Below are 24,386 nucleotides of genomic sequence, written 5' to 3' on the forward strand. Positions count from 1 at the left end.
GTGTGAGAAACTATTGGATGACTTTAAAACAACTGAAGGCAATGAAGTTGCTGAATCAAGCACTTAAATCAACAATGGAGAAATACCTTGAAGGAGACAGTACACTCTCTTAACTTTACACATTCCAGTCATAAACAATGGGATTTATTACAGAAACATAGAGGAGCAAAGCAGGTGAAAACTGGAGCTACTACACTGAAGAGTCAAAGAAACTGGTACACCTGCCTAATATTGTGTGGGGCCACTGTGAGCACGCAGAAGTGCCACAGCATGATATGGCATGAACTTGACTAATGTCTGAAGAAGTGCTGGAGGCAATTGATACCATGAATCCGTAAGAGTATGAGGAGGTGGAGATCTCTTCTGAACAGCACATCCCAGATATATTCATTAATGTTCATGTATGGGCAGTCTGGTAGACAGCAGAAGTGTTTAAACTGAGCAGAGTATTCCTGGAGCTATTCTGTAGCAATACTGGATGTGTGAGGTGTCACGTCATCCTGCTGGAACTGCCCATGTCTGTCGGACTGTCGGAAAGCACAATGGACATGAATGGATGCAGGCGATCAGACAGGATGCTTACGTACATGTCACCTGTCAGAGTCGTATCTAAATGTCTCGGGGGTCCCATATCTCTCCAGCTGCATATGCCCCACACCATTACAGACCCTCCACCAGCTTGAACAGTCCCCTGCTGACATGCAGGTTCCATGAGGTTGTCTCCATACAATTTGAAATGAGACTCATCTGTTCACGCAACATGTTTCCAGTCATCAACAGTCCAATGTTAGTGTTGAAAGGCCCAGGCGAAGCATAAAGCTTTGTGTCATGCAGTCATCAAGGATACGCAAGTGGGTCTTCAGCTCTGAAAGCCCATATTGGTTCGCATGCTGACTCTTGTTGATTGCCCTGCACTGAAATCTGCAGAAATTTCTGGATGAGTTGCACTTCTGTCACGTTGAAGGATCCCTTCAGTCATCATTAATCGCGTTCTTGCAGGGCCATTTTCTAGCCACAGCAATATCAGAGATTTGATGTTTTACCAGATTCCTGACATTCACAATACACCCGTGAAATGGTTGTACATGAACATCCCCACTTCATCGCTACCTCGGAGATGCTGTGTCCCATCACTGATGCGCCAACTGAAACACCACAGTCAAACTCATTTAAAAATCTTGATAACCTTCCATTGTAGCAGTAGTAACCAATCTAACAACTGCACCAGACACTTGTTGTCTTGTATAGGCTATTCTGACTGCATCACCATGTTCTGCCTGTTTACATGTCTCTGTATTTTAATATGCAAGGCTATATCAGTTTCTTTGGCACTTCAGCATAGCATCTTGCCATGCCAGATTGCTTTCATACTTAAGAAAAAAATCAAAAATAAAACATAGTAGTTGAGAAAAGAAGAAAAATCAAAAATAAAACATAGTAGTTGAGAAAAGAAGGAAATGTCTAGAAATCTGAACGACTATTTAGAAAATTTGCATTGGCAAAGTCTTGTATGTTGAAATAACATAGCCTCAGTGTCTTTAATTGCACATTCAATTGATATTGGTGACACAGATATTGCTCTGAAACAAGTGAAAAACCATAGGATCCCAGATGTATGTGGTGTACTACTGGAATTTTTGAAAAATTGGATCCAACCAAAACCTGGTTGGCCAGATTCTTCATGGAAATAGTTGACTCTGTAAAACTACCAAAGCTATTGATGGAAGTAAAGGTGATTGCAATAATTAAACCAGAGAAACAGCAGGAGATCTGAAGGACTTTATATCTATATCTTTACTGTGTACAACCCACAGATTGTTTGAGAGGGTATTGGCTTTGAGATTAATGCCACTTATCAAAAAGGTGCTGTTGGTGGAACAAACTAGTTTGAGGAAAAACAGGAATTGCAATGAATGAATATTGACATACATAGAAAGAGGCACTGAGCGGTGTGGCACACTGGTTAGCACATGACTTGGATTCAGGAGGGCGATGGTCCCAATCCACATCCAGCTATCCTGATTTCCCTAACTGGCTGAGGCAAATGCCGGGATGGTTCCTTTGACGGCACGGTGGATTTCCCAAATCCGATGGGACCAGTGACCTTGTTGTTTGGTTCACTCCCCCAACCCGACCAACCAAATGAAAGAGGTATCCAAGATGCAATGAAGACAGGACTAATGCAAGTAATTTTGCTGGATCTGTTGCAAGCGTCTGACAGTCCGCATCCAAAATCTTTTATGTAAACTCGCAGAAGTCACCAAATCCAAGCAAAAACTGAAGATCATGAAATCTGTGCTAGTGTAGAGAACTCACAGAGTCCATCTGAAAAAAAATTAGCAATGTTAGAACACTCAACAACTGCCTACCTCATGGTTCAGTGCTCACTCCCTTACTTTTCAACTTCAGTCACATATATTTGCCTATGCCAGTTATTTAGCAATCATAGTCATTCAAGCAGCTAGAAGCTATTCTTGAATAATGATCTACACACTCTTCATGAGTATTATATCAAATGACAGTTTAAACCAAATCCTTCCAAATTTGTATCACTGTGCATCTCAACAATGAAGAAACTAACCAGAAGTTGAGGATTAAACATGGGGAAGAGCCAATTAAACATGAAAATACCCCTAAATAGCTGGGAGTTAAACTTGACTCTACACTTTCCTACAGGCACCACCTAGAAGTAGTGAAGCAAAAACTGCAACCAGAAAAACTATGCTAGCCAAACTAACAGGCAGCTCATGAGGAAGCAATGCCTGCACACTGTGCATATCAGCATTGGCAGTGGTATCCAGTACTGCAGAATACTGCACCTTAGTATGGGCAATGAGTGCCCACACAAAAAAATTGGATGTGAACTCAGTGAATTGATGAGGATCATAAGTGGTTCACTTAAAATGCCCGCACAACTTGGCTACCACTGCTAGCCAATATCCAGCCACCAAACACTGGATGCAAAGGTGCAATAAAACAGGAATGGTAGAAAATACCAAACCAATGTGATGTCCCAGTTCATCATCATTTACACACCAAGAATCAGCTGCAGTTGATGATACCAAAATGGATCCCTTATTGCTGATGTGACCAAACAAGTTCCTGGTTTTGACCTTCGAAGAGACTTTGAACAATATTAGACAGATTAAGAAGTTGAATGGGTTGCTGTAAAAGCTTCATGTCAAAGTGGAATCTTGCAAATGATTCTTTCTGTGAATTCAGTGAACTTTAAACTGTGGATCATATTTTAATTTATGTAATGTATGGTTTCAAAGGAGGAGGAATTACAAATATCCATATTGTCCTTGGAGAAGCCCTCCAATGGCCGAGTAATCTCCAGTGTGTATTTGACTGTATTGTATATAGTGCATATCTTATTAATAGACCTTTTCTTAAAATAGTTCTTTTAGATTCACGAAGTTTTGTGGTTTTCATTTCAGATATGCTATCTGTGTGCAGTGTGTATAATGTATTTTCCCTTCCCTTAGGATTATTCCTGTGACTCTTAGATTTCCATCTGCTTTTTCTACAGCTAACTTTATGTGGTGTACAGTTTAAATTACTTCGTATGCTCATAGATAGCTTGCACTTGTTGCTATGACTGCCTATGATTTAATCAAACAACAGTGCATCCTTGTGGGTGTCTACACACAATGCATTACATTTGTTTGTGTTACTAAATTTCATGACTTTCCAGCAAGTGTCTATCCTCTGTAGTTTCTGCTGCATACTGGTACAATTTTCTGGACTTACAACTTGCTTGTTACATATGGACTGTCTGCAAACTGTCTCTTATAACTCTCGACATTATGCACCAGGTGATTTTCCCATATTGTGAACATAGTAATGGTCCTATAACACTCCTATGAGGCATAACCAAACCTAAGTCTCCATCTAATAATTTCTCCCCACTGAGAATTTCATGCTGGGTTCTGATTGATATAAAGTGATACATATTCCATAAGTATTCATTTCTTTCATTAACCAACAGTAAAGATTCTGTTGGATGCTCCTGTAATTCAAGGAACACAGCAGCAACCTGAGCACTGCTACCTACTAAAGACGAACAGAATCAGCTAAGTCTTACTCAGTCACTGCTTGCAGAATTTTCGTACAAAGGATATTTGCAGTGTTTCAAATGTTTTTAAAGGTTTTTAAAAAACTAACTTCAACCAATGTGTGGTTCGCCAAATTTGTGTGACAGATGTGGACATAAAATGTATCCCATTTTTCAACACTTATAACTGATCTATATCTATAGTTATGCACATCAATCTAATCATTTAGTTGGAAAATGGGAGTAACTTGCATCATTCTCCAGTTGCTTTGATTGCCTTGTCGCTCCAGTGACCTACGACCTCCTAGTAGGAAAGAAAGTTCTTTTAATTGGTCTGTATAGATTCAAACAGGTATCTTATATTGTCTAGGTGTCTTTCCCCTTTTGAATGTCTTAAGTTGATTTTCAGTTTCATGGTCACTTGTCTCAGTAACAGTAACTCCGGAAAATCTAGTGTGGAATGACAAGAAGATGTAAAGAATAAATAACTACTCACCACATATAGGAGGTGCTGAGATTCAGACAGGCACATTGAGAAAAGACTCTTAGACATTATTAGCTATCAACTAACAGTAAGTGTGTCATCAGACATGGACACATGCACACAGGGTCACTGAAGTCTCTGAAGATGAAGGCCTGACTGTGGCTGCATCTGAAGTTAGCAGCAATCTCGCTGGGGTGGGTAGCATGGGTCCAGAAGAGGCATAGGGCATGTAGGGGGAGGGATATAAGGGTAGGAGTGAGGGAAGGTGCTAGTGATGTCGGTGGGAGTATTAAGAGATGTGATGGGGACCAGGATAGTAGGCTGTTAAGTGTAGTTTTGGGATGCTGTGCCAAACTCGTGGGGAGGGTGGGGGGAGGGGACAAAGATGTGAGGAGAGTAGTAGAGGAGGGAAAATGACTACGCTAGTGTTCTTGTAGGATAGGAGGCATGTGTAGGACTGGAGTGGAAGCAGGGAAGGGGATAGACTGGTGGAGAATAGGGCTTCAGCCTTCACTACTCACTTGCTCAAATTATCATGTCATCCTCTATGAATTCTTCTACTGAATAGTAGCATTTCTCCCACAGGATCTGCTGTAGCCTTATTTTTAGACTCTCTGGCTTCATATTAAATATATTTTTGCCCATTAGCTTGTTATATATTGTCATCCCCATATACTGTGGAGTTTGTGCATATAATTTCAAATGGTGTGTGAGTAACATAAAATTATTTTTATTTCTTGTGTTGTATGTGTGGTTAAAATGATTTTCCTCAAATAATTTTTGTCTGCTGTGTACAAAGATTATACTTTCATAAATGTATATGGAGGGAACTGTTAGGATTTGCGGTTTCCAAAATAATGGGTGACAAGATTCTGTTTGTTGTGCACTACACATGTATCTTATAATTTTCTTTAGCAGTTTCAGTATTCGAGATACACTACTTGAATTTCCGCAGAAAATGATACCATACCTAATGACAGATTCAAAATAACTATTGATATGCTATTTATCATGCACTCATGTCAGTAGAGTTTGCTAGTATTTGCATTGCAAATGCAAAGCTGCTTAGTTTATTTGATAGGAACTCAATATGTGTACTCCAGTTTAAGTTGTTGTCCACATTTAGTCCTAGGAATTTGACTGTGTTAACTTTTTCCAAAGGATGATTGTGATGATGTATTTTAAGATCCACACATTTAAAATTTTTTGTTTTTGAAATGTACCATATTGGTTTTTGCAATGTTCAATTTCAAGCCATTTAACTGGAACCAGTTTTCTAGAGTACCCATTGTGCTCACAATGGAGCACTGATTTTTTCTGCATCATCTTCAATTAAAACAGAAGTGTCATCTGCAAACAGAACTGATGGGGAATTTATATTTATGGGCAAGTCAGTTACATAGAATAGGGATAGGATTGGCCCCAAAATGGAGCCTTGAGACTCACCTGGTGATACTTTACTCCATTTAGAATAATAATTTGATGTGACACTTACCCTTTGCTTTCTGTTGTGCAAGTATGATGTGAGCTATTTCAGAGCTTTGTCCTTAATCCCATATTTGTTTAATTTGTAGATAAGCAAGTCATGGTTCACCTAGTCAAATGCTTTTGAAAGATCGCAGAAGATACCTGTGACTTTACTCCTCTGATCCAATGATTTGCATATCTTCTCAATAAAGTTATTTACTGCACCCAGTGTGTTTTTTCCTTGTTGGAATCCAAATTGGTTACTTACAATAATATCATTTTTTACGATAAAATTTTTGATCTGATTTGCAGCTACTTTCTATAACACTTTTGACAGGATTGGGAGAATAGAAACAGGGCGATAGTTTCCCATATCTTCCTTGACCCTTTCTTGAACAGAGGTCTCACTTCGGCTTATTTTAACACATCAGGAAAGCACCCCTGTTCAAAAGATTGGTTGATTATTTTAGCTAGTGGGGGTGCTATTATGTCATATACTGCTTTAATCACTTTACTTGGTGTCTCATCCCACCCAGCAGAATTTTTATTTTTTAATGACAATATAACATTTTTCACATCCTTTATTGTGACTTTTTTAAAATCTGTGAGATACTCAGCTTCTTGGTCGAGTCCAAAGGGATTTACTTTACTCTGATATCCTGCTACATCAACTTCTGACTTTGCTACATTTATGGAGAATTCAATTAAACACTCTGACATTTGAGCTGGGTTTACAACAACATTATCATCTACTTTAATCTTAATTATTTCATTACTACTGACTTTAACACCTAACTCTGATTTGACAACAGACCACACTGCCTTTGTCTTACTACTATGTTGTAAAATAAACTTATTGTTTGCCATTTGTTTTGCTGCCTTTACAAGTTTTTTGAATATTGATTTATAATGTTTCACGTCCACAGCAAAATGTCTGTTTTTGTTATATTTTAGTTCATTATGTAGTTGCCTCTTTCTGGCACTAGAAATTTATATGCCCTGAGTTATCCATTTAATCTTCCTAGTCATTTTGTTACATTTGGTTTTAAGTGTAAAAGTTTCATTAAATATATCAAGAAAGGTACCAAGTAATTTGTTAAACTTAGTACTACTTGAGATACAGCTGTCATAAGGCCATTAACTGTATGACATTCGAAAGGAGAGTCATGGTACAATCTTGTCCTTTGAAACCAATTACCTCTCTTAAAATTCTCAACACTCACAGTAACTGATGCTGTAACTGGCTTAGTCAGGTAACGTTAACTGAATCAGAGAATCCAGGACTTTATGCAATTAGAAACATTAACTTAAAATTATTTTACAAACTATTCAAGTTAATCTTCAGATATTTCCCCTGCTAAACATTCTAGTTTTGCCCCTTTTCAGTCTATGGCTGGTAAGATGAAATTTCTTTATATTAGCAAAGCATGGTTAAGAAAGTTACATACACTGTTTTTCAAGTTTCCGTGATTACTTCTTTTTTAAAGGCGGATAACAATGAAAGTGACAGATTACTGTGTTTGATCCTCTTTTGTTGTTAATGTTACTGTGATTATGTCAGTAATGAGTAATAACCTCATTAAATGTGGCAAATTTCTTTAGGGCAATAAATATACTGCAAAAACCAGTCTTAGCCTATCATTACAGTATGTACGTCACTCAGAACTTAAGATTTTACTTCTGTTTTCATCCCTATTTCTGCTTCCAGTACTACTTGGCCATCATTAACATTAATAAGTGAGGTAAATTCTGAGACCTTACCACGGATGTGTCTACAGTTTTTTAGTAATGGGCTGGGTGATGCTTAAGTACCCTTGATATAACATGGAAGTCAATCTGTAAAAGACTTTACATCATTTCTACCTCAGAAAGGTAAAATAGTGCAGTTCATGAACCAAAACAAAAAAGTAGTACTCTATGACTTGAATATCAACGAGTCTCATTCGAATTGGTCAACTCATATAAGGACCTGGTGTAATAATTTGTAGGGACATGAAATAAAGTGATCATATAGGCTCACTTATATGTGACAGACTTCTATTCAGTGACAGAATGCTATGGAAATGCAAACCATCAACAAAGGAGATTGTTTAACCTGGACCAAAAGGGACTAGGGATGAAACAGGTAACTGGTTTGTCAGATATTGGCTGTTCGGCCAATCTATAAACCAGTTGTCCACTGGCCAGTTATTCGACTGAATGTTGCCACATAGCATGTAGGTTTGAGTGAGGCCAAGGAGGTCAAGTAGTGACAATTGTGCAGAGTCCAAGGAGGTCAAGTAGTGACAAATGTGCAAATTCAAGTAAATTCAGCCATCGTTGTTCATGACTGAAGTGAGCGAATGACAATGAGTAACTGACTTGACTGATTTGTTGCAAACTGTGATCACTTTCATTTGGTGTTATATGAGGTTACTACTGAAAATAAATTCTTAGTTACAAGATAAATGATGAAAAATGTCATTTGGGAATATTTTGAAACAGACAGCAACAATAATCAGTTTTTTAATTTTTTTTTTGAGCTGAGTTCAAAATTATTGTGGTGAAGATGGAAAAAAAGCAGGTATGTACCAAAGCTTTAGCTTGTCTTTTATTCTTTTGTTTTGAACTGTTTGAATACATTGATAAAAAAGGTGTTTATTCACAGATATGATAATTAATATGATTAAGTAGGTTCTATTTATTGAACACTTATTTTAAATAAACTTGTTGGGGATGTGCTGATGTTTTTGTGAAACCTAATCATAAAAAACCATTTAAACTAATAGAAAATATATAACCTACCAAAAACCCCAAAAAACAATTTTTTTTTCTAAGAGGTACTTTGGCTATGAAAAATTATTTGAAAATGAAACATCCAGATAAATTGCAAGAAATGAATAAGGCACAGCCACTTCTGTGCCTACACCATCTTTATCCATCCATGGTACAAATTCGTGTTCAGAATCAACAGAAAAGTAATTGACTGCATCAGAATTGTTTGAAAGGAAATTGCTTTAGGATGTAAATGATGCAAAATCCAATGAATATTGTTATTTAATAGCAGAAATTATTGCACCAACAATGAGCAATTATATATAACAGAAAGGACAAGATTCACAAGACTTGTAAAACAAATTTTACCCCACTATGAAAATCCAAGTCATACATTCATTTCTTAAGAAAATGTTCCTGACGTCTACAACACAATTTATGAAAAAATCAAAAGAATCATTTCAAATGCTCTGATGTTTTCTGTAACTTCTGATATGGGGACCTGTTTGCATAACAATTCCAGTTTCTTGAGTTTCACTGCTCATTGGTTTCTCCTGAATTCCAGCTTTAACACAGAAGTCTTGCAGTGAAGCCTTTTCTAGGTTGTCATACAGAATAATATCTAACAAGGGTGCTTAATACACTTGCAGATCACTGTGATATTGACCGCAGCCAAAATATATTAACTCATTCATGACAATGGCACTAACACAGTGAAAGGTGTTAGGATGGCTGAGTAAGATTCTACTGTTTCATCCATTTGCTTCAGAAGGTTGTATCTGAATCATTTAATATCCAGTGTGAAGTAGCAGGAATAGTCACTACTGGCAGACATTTTATAATGCACTTGAGTTGTTCGAGCTTAGGTAAAGAAAAATTGTTGGTTGTTCAAAAGGAGCTAAATTTACTGGAGCATCAATTGTTTCAAGACATCAGCTCATTACGGAATTCAACCTTTTTATGGTGGAGTGTGTGCTGGAACAAAAATGTACTTTCCCTCTGTATGTAGCTTACTATGGTACACATACTAATTTGATGTCTCCAGCAGTGCTTGATGAAGCATTGCATTTAGCTTTTGAAACCTTTGAAGAAGTTACAAAATAAGTTCTGACCCCTCCTAAGTATCTAAAGTAATACCATATGTTGCGGCATTAAATAAATATGTAGATAAGATTGAGACGACGTGAAGAACCCGTCACTTACCATACCTGAGAGCATTGTTGAAAGGTGAATTAAAATGTTATTTCAGTCTATTAAGTGAAAATTGATTGCAATATTTCTAGACTCAAGATTAAAGACAGACTATTTGGGATTCTTGCAGCCAAAAGAGCCCAACAGAAGATTCTATTGAAATTCTATGAAGAATCTTTCACCAATAGCAGTACACCTCCAACGCCTGCTAAAAGAAGCATAGAGGTGAGACTGAATAAATGTGACTTGCAAAGCTCATGACATGTTTGGGACTGGTTTATTGAGGTGGCAAATGAAAGTAATCAGTGTGATGGTCAAGAAACAAACCCGACTACAAACAAGGTTGACTATCATCTGAAGACAGTTCAGATCAGCCACAATCACAACCCTTGTATTTGATTGTCTGCTAATGCAATGGATTACCTAAATTGGACAAAGTTTGTTGAAATTTATCTTTCAGCACCTTGCAGTCCTGTACGAAGCAAAAGACTTTTCTCTGAAGTTAATCTTGTTTATGAAAACAAGCAAAATCGCTTATTACATCTTAATGGCAGAGAAATTGGTGTTCATTCACCAAAATTGCCCTTAGTTCATTATGAGTACTAATTTATTTTTTGTTAAAGTGAATAATAAATTGTGTTTTGATTAGAAGATAGTGTGGTTTTATTTGTGTTTAAAGTATCTTGTAGAGTCTTGTTCCACAATGTAGCTAGGGAGAGGATGTTGTTATGGGTGGCCGGTATCCTCTGTCTATAACACCAATGCTCACATGGATTAATATGGTTCTTTATTTATTTTTATTTATATGAAGCTGCTACTTAACTTGAATAGAGTCCATGTTGTGGTACACACTCATCAGTAATAATCCTCTTGCAGACAGTATAGGTAATCTTGTTATTACAAATTTTAGTTTCACTGCTAGTCCCACTATAATCACTAATCTGGTTGCTATGTACTGTCATAGCCTGTGGTGTGCTCTGTGACTATATTGACAGACACCAAGAGGAAGAGTGAGTTGATTGAGGCCCTCTGCTCAGCTGACAAATGCTTGATCCAATGCCTGCTACTGATCTTCGCACTACATCTTTGCTGACCAGTGTGCTGGCAACAGCTTACGCCGGCACATTCCTCGCTGAAATACTGCACCATTTTTGTGTAGAAAGGATGTGAACGACAACAAGTGGGGGGGGGGGGGGGGGTGGACATAGAGATGAGCTGGGAGCTGTGGCTGTGGCTGTGGCTGTGGAGGATGGCAAACTTCTGACCATCCCGAGACAACAGGTAAACCCTTTGGAAAACTGCTACCAGGGTAGGCCTGTGGGCTTGTCTGGGGGTGATGATGGCGACGGTGGATCTACATCCAATGGGTCAGTGAGCAGGGATGGTAGGGGTGTGGGCGTATTGTCCTCTAGGATGCCCTGGTGGCGCCGGCGGGTGGCTGCGAAGGCAGTGCAGTCCTGTGAGGCCATAAATCTGACGAAAGAAAAGCAGCAGAATCATGGGGAAAATGACACGCAAGAATTTGGTTCTGGTGGCGGCACTGCACACCATCGGCACCTGCAATCAAATACATAAAAGAGTCAATGCGTTCCTGGATCACGCCTCTTTCCCAGCGCCCATGGTTTCCATAAACCCTGAAAAGAACAAGATCGCATGAAGCAAAACGATACTTGTGGAACATTGGCATCACAAGATGCTGAGGTAGGTGTAGCAAGTGTAGAAGTGTCCGATGGTGGCGGCCATGCAGGGTAGGTGTAGCAAGTGTAGAAGTGTCCAATGGTGGCAGCCATGCAGAAGTTCCACCAGTGATGGTACGTCTTTTGGGTGGGAGCAATAGGAGGTGAGAAAGAGTTGCAGCACCTGTTCCCATGTGTGGGTGATGCGAAGCTTGGCCGTTTGTTGTTTAAAAGTGTGCACAATGCGTTCTGCTTCTCTGTTGGACTGTGAGTGAAACGGAGCACTTGTTAGATGGTGAATGCCATATCATTCACAAAACTATTCAATGCCACATGAAGTGAACTGTGGTCATTGTCTGACACAAGTACTTACAGGAAACCTTCTACCCAAAATATGGAGGACATTTGAATTATGCTAGGTGATGTAGTAGCAGCCATAGGCACTGCAAATGGGAACTTGGCTGAAAGAGTCTACCACTATGAGCCAATGAGTGTTCCAAAATGGTTCTGCAAAGTCAATGTGCACTCATTGCTATAACGATTGAGTCTTAGGCCAAGCTGCAAATGTCTGTGGTGGAGCGGACTGGTTTTTCATGCATGCGTGACACTGTGACATCATCTGTTCAATATGGGCATCCATGCCCTGCCAAGTACAGTGCTGGTGCACTAACTGTTTAGTGTGCTCAATTCTCTAATGTCCACGATGGAGCAATCCCAATACATCCTTTTGCAACGCTTTGGGAATAAGGACACGCGATTTTCCACCATTATTTTGAACTAGACTCACACCTTGTTGTACTGAAAGATTATGCCAGTGTGCAAAATATTGGCACACTATGGAGTTCTCAATACTGTTCAATGAGGAGGCCAAGATGTGTGAATGTAATGAAACACAATCTTGAGATCTGGGTCTGCTTCCATGGCCTGTGCAATTTTTCTGTTGTGCAAGGGAAAAGATTCCAGCAATTCAGAGTCCTGTGCATCAATTTGGCAACAAGATGCGGTAGATGCATCAAAATCAAAGTATGGGCCAATCAAAGGCGCGAGAGGGTGTCTCAAGATGCTGTGAAAGCAAGAAAGCACAACATTGCGATTTTGGAACAGTGCATGTAGGAACCGACTTTGGTGGGTGAAACAACGACTGGAAAGGCTTGTGATCTGTCACTAATAAGAACTTGCGACCATACAAATAGTGATGGAATTTTCTCACACCATACATAGTAGTGAGAAATTCTTTTTCACAGTGCCGAGTTTGAATTAACAACTTTGAGGCAAAAGCAATCTATCTCTCCTGTACATCAATTCTGTGTGAAAGCACAGCACTGATTCCGTAGGAAGAAGCATTGACTTGCTAAACTAAATGCACTAAAAATCTGTTGCTGGGCAGGGCATTTTTGACACACACAAAAGGTACATTTTTGTGATGCAAGCAATGCAGTGGAGCTGTGATCTGTGAGACATTTGGTTCTGAACCGAATGTAGTATGTCACCTTGCCTAGTACTGACTTCAGTTCAGACACATTGTGAGGAACAAGCAGGTCACAGATTGCAAGAAAATGAGATTGGGAGGGGTGCACTCTCTGACTGTTTATCACATGTAGTTCAGTTTGAAAAAAGTCATACTTTCCTAGACGGTACTAGGGTCCTGCTTCTGACAACGCTCAAAAAATAGTATGCAAATTGGCAATGTGTTCTTCTGGTGCACAATCAGAGACGACAATAATGATGAGGTAGTTTGAACAAAATGGCACTTTTGCAGTCAGCTTTTACAAGCCCATTGAAAAATGGCAGGTGCAGAGGCACTACCAGAGGGCAAATGCAAATACTTAAACAGTCCTAAGTGTGTATTTATGACAAACACTTCCTGTGATTCTTCACCCAATGGAATTTGCATGTAGGCATCACACAAATCGGTCTTAGAAAAATAGCATCCTGCACCAAGCCTGTCCATGAGTTCCTCAGGGCGAGGTAATGTATAAGTGTCAACCACTTTTTGTGGGTTGACTGCAGACTTGAATTCAACACAAATGTGAATGCAATCAGAAGGCTTAGGCAACAAAACAAGACACTTGCCCATTATAAAGCTTGAATAGGAGCAATTACATCATTATCTGCAATTGTTTCAATTCACTGGGTACTTTGCCGCTTAATGCAATGGTATTGGGGTGAACCAGGAAAAACTTGGGCTGTGCAATGTCTTTCAATGTAATATGCATTACAAAGTTAGTGGCTTTTCCCATTCCTTCTAAATATAGTCCAGGAAATTCTTTGATCAAGCTAGCTGCATTGCCTTTTTATATAAAATCAGATACTGAAAGTACATTGTCTTGGATGCGAAGTCCAAACAAATCAAAGGCATCTGAATGGAACATGTTCTCACTGTCTCTTGATTTCAACACTAGAAAGTTCACTGACCTAGCGTGAGATTTGTAAGTGGCAGGCAAACTGCACCATCCAAGCACTGGGATTTCCTGTCTGTTGTAAGCAGTGAGGCACTTGCTAGATTTAGAAAGGCATGATGAATCTAACTGTTCATATGTGGCACAATTAAGCAAAGTTACTGAGGCACCTGTGTCTAACTGAAACTTCACATGACGGTCAGCAATTCTTAGTGAGACAAACAGTTTGTTAGAACACTAGGGTGAGAAGGAGGCACAACCTTAATTTTAATTTTGTCAGAATCTGTTGTAGGTTTTGAAAACAAAGTATTCACTGCATGTGCATGATCTTGTTTTTTCTGGGAGCAGGCAAAATTGACATTTTGGTGCTGTTGCAAACAAATTGTCTGGACATGGCCTTTTTTTCCCACATTAACACGATGCATTATGTAATGGGCAATCCTCTCTTTTATGGCAAGCAAAACATCTAGAGCAAGACTTCACTAAATTCACAAGCTTCTTTACATGTCTATGTGGCTGTCTGCACGGCTACATACATGCTTGTTGTTGTGGCTACTTGGTGCGGTTGTGAACAAGATGCAACTCAACCTGACAAATCGAGACCTGGTCAAACTTACCAGCTGATATGGCACTTGTATCATATTGCTCTAAGATTCGCAATACTTGGAGAAGTGATAGATCAGAGTACTTGAAGATCTGTTCCTGTATTCTACTATGAGGGACATTCAATGTTATTGCATCCCATATAATTAAATCACTGTAAAAGTTGCTGCAACTACACTTGAATTTACACTTCCTGGTCATGCCTTTTAATTCAATGTGCCATGGTCAGTATGTCTGTACTGGCTTTTTCTGCAAATGGGAGAACTGATATCTAGCTGCAGCTACTTGGACTTGCTCGTCACAATATTTAGTTACTGCAGCGATTACTTGCTTGTAGCTGAGTTCGTTGGAAGGAAGTACTGTAACTTTACAGTATCCTAAACACAATGAACTTGACAATGTGCTTGGAACTGAGTCAGGTATTTGAGCCATTCTTCTGCTGATTTCTTAAATTGCTGGAATGGTGGTGTACCAGTCGGTGGCATCTGTTGGGCTGGTCGGTTGGTCAGTTGTGGTTATGTGGCAGATGAAGCTTGAGCAGCCAGTAGTTATACTGTTGTCAGTAGGGTAGCAATTTGTTGGTTAGATCCATCACACTGGCCGTCTGCAGCTGAGACATGGGAGCAGGGGATGTAGGTAGGGGGCAGGGAATTCACGGATTATGCAAGTACATTATATAAAAAAGCAAACAAAGTACTGTTGTAGCCTGTGATGGGCTCTGCAACTATACTGACAGGTGCCAAGTGGAAGAGTGAGTTAATTGAGGTCCTCTGGTCAGTGGTGGTGGCCTAATTAGTGCTGTCAAAAGGGGTTTGGCGGTCTGTTGCTTGTCAGTGTGTCTCTGGCCTCTCTCGTGATAGGGGCACTTGATCCAGTGCGTACTATTGATCTCTGCACTACATCTTTGCTGACCAGTGTGTTGGCGACAGCTTACACATGATGAATCTTACATGTGAATTAAATAAAGTCAACTTTGCAAAATTTTCATAATTTATTGTAAATCCAGTATTCACTGGATATTCACCTACCACCGTATCTGGCCAGATAGTAAATTTAGCCTGGATATGACAGATACTAGATAGTTGTTGGATGTACAGTTCATCCCTAAATAGGACTAATGGCAGATATTAAACTTATACAGAGAGATGCAGCACAAATGATCATAGGTTTGTTTGTTTTTATGAAATAGTGTCATGAAGATGCTGGATAAGCTGAATGTCCAGAAGCTTGAAGACAGATGCAAACTATCTCGTGAAAGCCTACTTACACAGTTTTAAGAACCAATTTTAAATGAATAATCAAGCAATACACTGCAACCATCTACGTATCACTTCCATGGGGGGTAGTAGAGAGAAGATATGATTAATTGTAGTGTGTACCGAGGTGTTGAAGCAAACAATCTTCCCTCATTCTGCACACTAATGGAATGGGAAGAAGTGCTAGTAACAGGTAAGGTTGGGATGCACCATTTACAGTTAACAGTGGTTTGCAGAGTTTAAATATTGATATTGAAGCTTCCATTTCAAGTCTATAGCTGATAGCAAATAAATAGGGCTTTTAATGATGTCAGGTTGTTGAAAATTTTGACAAAAGGTGACACTCTTGCCAGTCTTGATCAAAAGCATGGAAGAGTACCAGAGTTCAGTGATTCTCAATACTTTTAGTGTGATCCTGTTGGTGTCTTTGCGTATTAAGTGCTTCTGAAACACTGAATAGAGTTAGCAACCCAAGTGTTGATAAAGTTCAATGAGACATTCTCAGATATATTTTGAGAGTGAAAACTCCCAGAATGGAAGATGTATATGTTCATGTTTCCATCAGGTTCATAGTTCCAACTTATCACAAATTTTAAACCAATATATACTTATGAAAGAATCAAGTAGCAGTGTCTCACTTTACTGTGTGTAAGTTTGAACACACAAGGGGGTGTGGGAGGGGGGGGGGGGGGGGGGGGGAAGCTCACTGCATTCATAGCTTTCAGTAAGCCATACATGCATCCTAGTTTGTGCCAAGTAGTTTGTACGTCAGGGAGCTCAGTGTTCATTAGCTGGGTTCAAGTTTGGCCACAGATTTTACAACTATTATACACAATCAGAGTGCTTCAGCTGAAGCACAGAGAGTATCAAGCACCTACCACAGAAAAGGATGACTAAAATTAGTAATGGGGCTCATTTCACAAGACAAAAATGTGTTTCTGGTTTTAAAAGGAAAGCAGCATGGTTTTATTCTGATAGCTGAAACTGATAAATCAATTCAGGTGGAAGTACTAATAAAATTAGAAAAAGAAGGATGAATTAAATTTAGAAGTTGAGATGCACTACTCTCTCAATTCTAGCAAGGGCATATTCGGATAGTGTGATATAATGGAAATGGGTACCTTGGAAATTAAAGAAGAATGGGCATCAGAGGGAATAGTCAACATGAGAGAAATGACATGAAGAAATAATGAAGAGTGGGAGAAGACAATCGTTCTCCTTTTAACTTTTAATTCTCAGTCACGACCTGAGTATGTCACAACAGGCTCCCTGTGTCTTATCAATATGCCTAATTTATGCAGAGATATGATGTTGTGAAACTAAATTTCAAAGCTATGCTGCCGGGCAATGTGAATGTGTGGTGCACGTTGGCAAAAATTATTAATGAAGCTAATCAATTTTGGCACATTCCAACTTTTTTACCATGAAACTATAAGTTGTGTGTGTTTTCAGGATAGCTTTATGACATGAATAGGTGCTGATGGGATATAAATAGTATCATTTTAAGAATGTAGTATGAGATGCTGTGATATTTGAGTAATTTTTGTTCATGATATGAACGTCGAAGAATTGATGGATGTCACAGCTATTGAGCGAAATGCATTTAAAAGAAAATACATACACAAATCAACTAAGAAAAGGTAAAAATCTGGCCATGGGACTGGTGATGTGTACGTCCCAAAATTTACATGGTTTACTTTATTGGATTTAGTAGTGAGCAAAACTGTTGCAGAAGGAAAAGCTATACAACTTTGGTAAGCTGAACTCCGTATTTAATATTATTTTATTTGATTTTCTGAGATAAATTAATGTCTATTAATTTTTTAAATGCCGCCATAGCATTGACCTGCCTTCAAGAAAATAGTTAGCAAAACATTCTCTTCTTAATATGGCCTGTTTCAAATAATCAATCCTGCCAGATTGCAGCTCCACATAGTCAGTCCCTCTGGGTTTATGCTCCTCCTTGTGCCCAACTTGTGGTCTTTACTGTAGTCATCTTCTTCATATATTAACTGTGGCTGTACGTGCCACAGTGGAGATGTTTTGCGCCAGCAGTTATGAATCACAATGAATCACAAATGTAGCTCTACCGTTTTATGTCATTTATGTATGGCTGAAATGGTACTGGCTTTTTATGCAAGCACACTGTAGAAATCAAAACTATGAGTTAATTTTTCACATGATATGCTTGTAAGTCAGTGGACCATGCTTTGAGGAAGGCTCCTTGAAATAAGGAGTTAAAGGAAATGTGTCAACACCAAGTAGCATTGTATGTTTTGGACTGTGCAGCTGATTTTAGAGCACTGCTGCATAAATGCTACCTCCAGAAAGCCTTAAAAGCTTCACCTATTTTAACATACAAGGTGCAGTAATTATTGTCTGATACAGCAAGGGGAACAATGTTAAATGTGCCCTTGTAGCTGTGGAATTCTGAAACAGTTTCTGATGGAGACTTTCATCACAACGTGTTTCCCAGCAACTATTATGAAACTTGAAAAGTATAACTGGATGTTGAAGCCCTTAATTAAAATTCTTCTCAGTTTGAGATATCTGTAAGGAAAAGCAGATTTCATATCACAGTTCTGTGGTTCATAATAATGCTACTTAGATCTCATGCAGTATGCTTCAGCTTAATTTATGACAACCAAATTCTTTTCCTTCCAGGATGTAGGAGTGAATCCTACTTGTTGAGAAACAAACTGGCATGGTTTGGAGGATGCAGTAAATTTACAAAAATCACCCACAGTGAGAACTGTAGGTGAAGGCACTGAAGCTGGACTTGTGCTGTCCAGCAGCAGATCATCTTTAATGTCACAAAGATCTCTTCCAAAGAGGAAGCAATATATGAAAATAAAGATTACTTTTTGCATTTGGAAAATCAGTAGATGCTCTTAGAGCAGGCCTGAGGAAACATACAAAGTAGCCAGCTCCACTAAGAGTGTTGCTGTGCAAATGGGGAATCTGTCCTTTAATACAATGTGGAACTAATGGTAGAAATACAAAATATTATCTGTGCAAAGCAAAAAGCTTTCATGCCAGTAAGAGGGAGAAATGGAGCTTCTGGCCTGGATGACTTTCATGCTGAAAAGGTGGCAGACATGTTACAGTAACATATGATAATGGTGGTGTACTGTGAAACTGTTTTGTAAGAACTGCAAGCACTTTATGTTGCATCTATTACATTATATTTTTGTTCTGTATCCTATTAAAGTGAAAAGTAAATAAAAACTTGGAAGTTGAAAATGTTTATATGTGTTCCGCTTTTTAAATTACACTATCTTCTTTCCTTTTACTTGTTGATCTATGTAAGAAAATACGTGAAATGTTTTGATGCCATTCATAGATGGTTGAAATTGCTGCAGTCTTCTGACCTTTCAACGAGGTTGCTAGCACTCAACATGCCGTCTCTTTAATTTAGCTGCCAAAATATTCATCTCGTAGCTGAGAGTGGTGCTTTGGTATTCACAAAAAGTGAAAACTAAAGGGTACACTAATGTGTAGACAGCCACATACAAAACTAGTTTTGCATTGCTAGTTTCTCGAATCTAGTGTCACAATTTAGTGTCTCTTTGTAATTTATGCTTTACATCCAAAAACCTATATGGTGTTACAAATGCCATTATTTTAGTCCTATATCAAAGATTTGTAAAAAAAAAGTAATGTGTAGAAAATATGGAATGGCTGTCTATTAACGTGCCTCTGGCTGCCCACCTCCAGCCATGCAAATCAACTGCTCTGTCACCCACTCTGGCGACAAGACTGCCTAATATTCAACAAGGAGAAAAAAATTCAAGAAGTAAAAGCGACAAAAATGGATGCCATGTGCAGACAACCAGTAACCTCCATTGTTTTCCATCTCTGTTGCTTGTTTGATGAAGAACCCTGTCTCTAAAATAGAAATTTTGATGAGAAACAATACCCATTGAAGCAGGAACAAATGACTGTACATAGATCTACAGTTTTACTAGCAAGAGGAGATAAGGTAAGGAAACAGCAACCCATGCAGTTACAATAAAAGAAAAAAAGTCAAATTTAAAATTATGTTTAGAGTAAACAATGTGAAAATGAAGTACCTTCCAACAAACACATTGCCCATCATCCATGAAGCAGAAAGAGAGTTGGGAATGGGCATAAAATGTTAATCATAGGCAGTCCCAGATATCATAAGTATGATATTGACACAACTGACTAATGAGGAGGACATCATGAGCCTAGATGCCTTGACATCAGAACTGCTGAGCCCCTCCATGTCCCCCCATCAGTTGGTGGTTCTGCACCCCAATACAAAGTTGGTCAAAAATTAAAAACACAGTGCTAAATAGATTCTATAAATCAGTGGAATATTAAGGGGGGGTTATTGAGACTACTTGTAGAGGAAGAACATTTCTGTGTATGTTTTTAAGATATTCCTTCTTGAATGACTGATGCTTCTCTACTTGGAGGCTATAGTTTCCATAGAATAGGTGATGTTACCAGTGATACAACAAAAAACGTGTGGTTGGCGAGATCTGTTTGTCCATCAAGGATACGTATCTCTCCTCATTTATGCCCTTAACCACAACACTGCAAATAGTTCTGTCACAATTCATGCTCATGATAACAAACCAGTGAGTTTTATGTACTGCTTGCCACCCAAGCTTTTCAACAGTGTCCGTCAGAAAACTTACTGGTGAGATCCTCATGTCTTCCTTCTTTTTGAAGAGTTTAGTGTTGTAATGCACTATGGGACCCTATCATTATCTGTCCCAGGTGTCAAGTGACTGAGGCTTTCACACAAACTTAGTACGTCTTGGTGATGAACATGATCATTGATTTATTTTTGTACAGCTACACGGTCAGCTAAAGTCATAGACCTCTCATTTTGCTCACCTATTTTTGCAGATGCTGTTCAGCAGAATGTGAATCTCACAACCTGTATTGAAGTAACTACTTTTCCATTTGGATCCATCTGCTAGACAGAGCAGATTCTGCAAGCAAGGTGCTGAAATGGATACTTCATAGGCAGTTACTTGTTTTCAGACAACATGAAGTGTCTACGCCTGGGCAGATTACATCACAATTGCTATCCCCAGGCAGTTGACATATACAGAGATCTGTACCAAAGTCATCAGAAAAACCTCTGAGACGGCCTACCCATTGATAGAATGACAAGTGTCATTCTGCAGTAAGGGACAGGTGAGCTGCTATGCGAAGTTTCAGGCAGTGGCAACATTGCTGAAAACCTCTCAACGTTTTGGGTGTCAAGGGTGAAACTGAGGAGAATAATTAAGAGGATAAGAAGAGGTCATTGTAAGCATTCTCGAATGCTGTCAGCAGGTCCAAATTGCAAGAAAACTGCAGTAAGCAATGAGGAATATTTGCAGGTGACATTTGAGACTATCTATAGCAGCTGTAGAAGATTAGAGGTTGTCTCCTCATATCAGGGAACATCACCCAGTCAATGGTTGACTTTTATATTAGCTTTCTGTCACTATCTGGTGACACACTAAGGAGTGATTGCGATTCTTGTTCCACTAACGTTGTAGAACTGCCTCTTATTCCTGTGGGAACTGGATTCTGAATAGTCCACAGCTTGTCATATTGTGGCCTGTGATGATCCGTTAACATACGGCATACTAAAGCAGTTGAACCAATGGTTGGAGCAAATCCTCTTTCAGCTTTTAAATATATTTGATTGACAAAAATATTTCTCAGCTCTTGGAAAGAAGTCAGTTTTGATTTTAAAATTAGGAAAGGACAGTACTTGCTTCAGAAGTCGGTAATTCAATAGGCTTTTGCTGGGAGAAACATATTTATCTTTATTCTTTGACGTGGAAAAGTCTACGGTAGTACTTGTTGGCATGACAGTCTGCTGCAGCTCCATGAATACAGTTTCCATGGACATCTGCCCACATTCATGTGGCCATTTCTATTGGAAAGATTCTATGTTCTAGAGTCATGACTATCCTAACTAAACACTTTAAGAAGAAGAACTGTATCCCACAAGACCAGGTTTTAAGTGTAATCATGTTCTTCCGTATGATAAACAGTATTACATTCATGGGAAGAAGTCCTGTACAGTGCTCCTTAGTACTAGATGATTTCTCCATTTTCTGTGCATCCTCTAGCCTCCTGGTACACTAACTTCAAATAACTTGTGGGAATGCAGGTGGGTAAAGTCCTCAACAACAGCCAGTGCTTCAACGGCTGAGCACCCCATCATTTTGTAGACGTAATTGCTATGAGAGTTTGATGTACAGAGCATTTTAAATCCTAAGTGGTTGAGGTTGCACCTGCCCAAAAACCAAAATACAGCATATGCAGAAAGACAATAAATACTGCAAACAACTAGTGATATCATATAACCAAAGATGAGCAATACTAGACATTATCAGTAGTGAAATAGAAATCAGTAACAGGTGAGCAAGTAGTGCTAACTCTGTCCCTCCATTGTTTAACCAGGTAGACGTCAGGATTCCAACCAGAATGTAGGTAAACGCCCCCATCTTTATTTATAAGGTCACTTGCTATTTTAATGTCAGCCGCTTACTTAATGACACTATCCCAGTAAATTGAATTGCACACCAGACACTCTGTGTTGTTATATTCCGTAGGATAACTGGTACAAACGGAGTGTCCTACAGTCCCAGGTTTGTTTGTGTGATGCTTGTGCTCTATATAATGGCTCTGCATGGTCCTAATAGTATGACCAATGTATGGCAAGCCACAATTGCAGGGGATACATTAGACACTCATCTTATGCAAACGAAAGTCATCCTACACAGCCCCTAAAAGGGCTGTAATCTCAAATAGTTGTTGAAAACACATTTCCAGTTGTGTTTCCTCATTATACTGCCAATCCTGTCGGAAATACTGTCTAGATAAGGAAGAAAAGCTGTAAACTTCAGAGCCACTTCATTATTCTCATCACTCACCCAATTCACAGTTTGTCAATAGCACAAATAATATTTGATCTGTCTCAAATTATAATTTTACTGGTGAAAGGTAACATCAAATTAGGCTGATACAGCTGACAAACTTTCAGGAGCTGAGATGATATGGAACCTGTGAACTGGAATATGAAGTATCATTTCATGCTGAGCCAATTAACAACTCTCAGCCTGAATACACAGATTGGTGTGAGATGGTTCCTATAAGCAAATTGTTTTAGCATATCATCATCTCTCCTTCTGACCAACACATCAAAGAATGGAAGGCAATCATATTTTACAGCTCCATAGTGAAGTGAATATTCAGGATGACGGAATTGAGAAGTTTTAAAAATTGTGCACATTCTTACTACCCAAAGGCCAAAAACAGAAATGTCATCTACATATCTAAAAACAGCAGGCAGGTATTGACCCCATTGACTCCAAGGTACATTCTTTGAAATTTCCCATAAAAAGATGGACAACAATGGATAACAAAGAGCTCCTTGAAAAACATTCTGGCCACTGAATAAAACATTAATGAAAGACAATACATATTAAAAGAGGTTATTTAGTTCAACACCAAATCTAATGTTAGTTAACCATAATGAGTCCAACAGAGGAACACAAGAGAAGGTTCAAATGGCTCTGAGCACTATGGGACTTAACATCTGAGGTCATCAGTCCCCTAGAACTTAAAACTACTTAAACCTAACTAACCTAAGGACAACACACACATCCATTCCCGAGGCAGGTTTCTAACCTGCGACCATAGCAGTCGCTCGGTTCCAGACTATAGCGCCTAGAACTGCTTGGCCATTCCGGTCGGCACAAGAGAAGGAGAAGACCACATCAAACGTAGTAAATCAATAGAATGAATTGCCAAATTCTGAATACAATGTGCACTCTGATCTACGAGTGGGCCTAACAATGTTTTGCTACATTATATGTTGGAGAAACTATTTTACTGAATAGGCCTAAGAGGAAGCATTTTCTTACAGATCTCTGGAATGCTGTGTAATCTGAGGTGGACCACAAAATAAGAGTTAAGACTTATGGTAGTATCATGTGGCAAGGAAGGGTTTTGTGTTCTACGTAAGGAAATGAACCCATAACAAGATCTATCAATGAAGCTACATTATTTAACCGATCAAGTGCAGAAAGGGACATTAATGCACATGTTCGTTTTCGCAATCAATATCAATCACAACACTATTAGGGTAGTCATAATGACTGTAATTGTAAAAGCTAGTCTTCCTCTAAATCCTTTGTGCTGGAAGAGCACTTGAGTCTGAGATATTGTAGATCATAGAGTAAACACTGCATTTTCTGAGCATAATCCCACTTGTCCAACACAACTCTAGCATTGTACTTGGCTGCAGATATGCTAATACTCAGATCCAACCTGAGAAATGAAAAGCAGATCTCCAAGCTGCCATTGATATTAAACTAACAAGTGTCTTTATAAACAGAGGTGAAGGTTTTTGCCTAAATTCTGCTTAATCCTGCTCTGTCCCAAATTAAATATTGGAGGGACAGGTAGAGATACCTGCTCATCTGTTGCTGGCTAATGTTTCATTATCAATAATGT

General features: G+C 38.9%; 1 protein-coding gene across 7 annotated transcripts in view; it reads left to right on the forward strand.

The window, feature by feature from the left end:
- Nucleotides 1–24,386, forward strand: part of LOC126354837 (cyclin-dependent kinase 12) — a 165,016-nt gene that overhangs the window by 117,018 nt on the left and 23,612 nt on the right. The window contains exon 14 of one of the 7 annotated variants that reach the window (XM_050004808.1): nt 18,552–19,133. The exons of 5 other annotated variants lie outside the window; for them this stretch is intronic. In XM_050004808.1, coding sequence (XP_049860765.1) covers nt 18,552–18,649 — 98 coding nt within the window. In that variant the 3' untranslated portion in view covers nt 18,650–19,133. Of the gene's footprint in view, nt 1–18,551; nt 19,134–24,386 lie in introns of those variants that run through there. One more of the 7 variants, XM_050004810.1, reaches the window with a different exon arrangement.

This window comes from Schistocerca gregaria, chromosome 3, assembly GCF_023897955.1.
Source record: "Schistocerca gregaria isolate iqSchGreg1 chromosome 3, iqSchGreg1.2, whole genome shotgun sequence".
Taxonomy (NCBI): domain Eukaryota; kingdom Metazoa; phylum Arthropoda; class Insecta; order Orthoptera; family Acrididae; genus Schistocerca; species Schistocerca gregaria.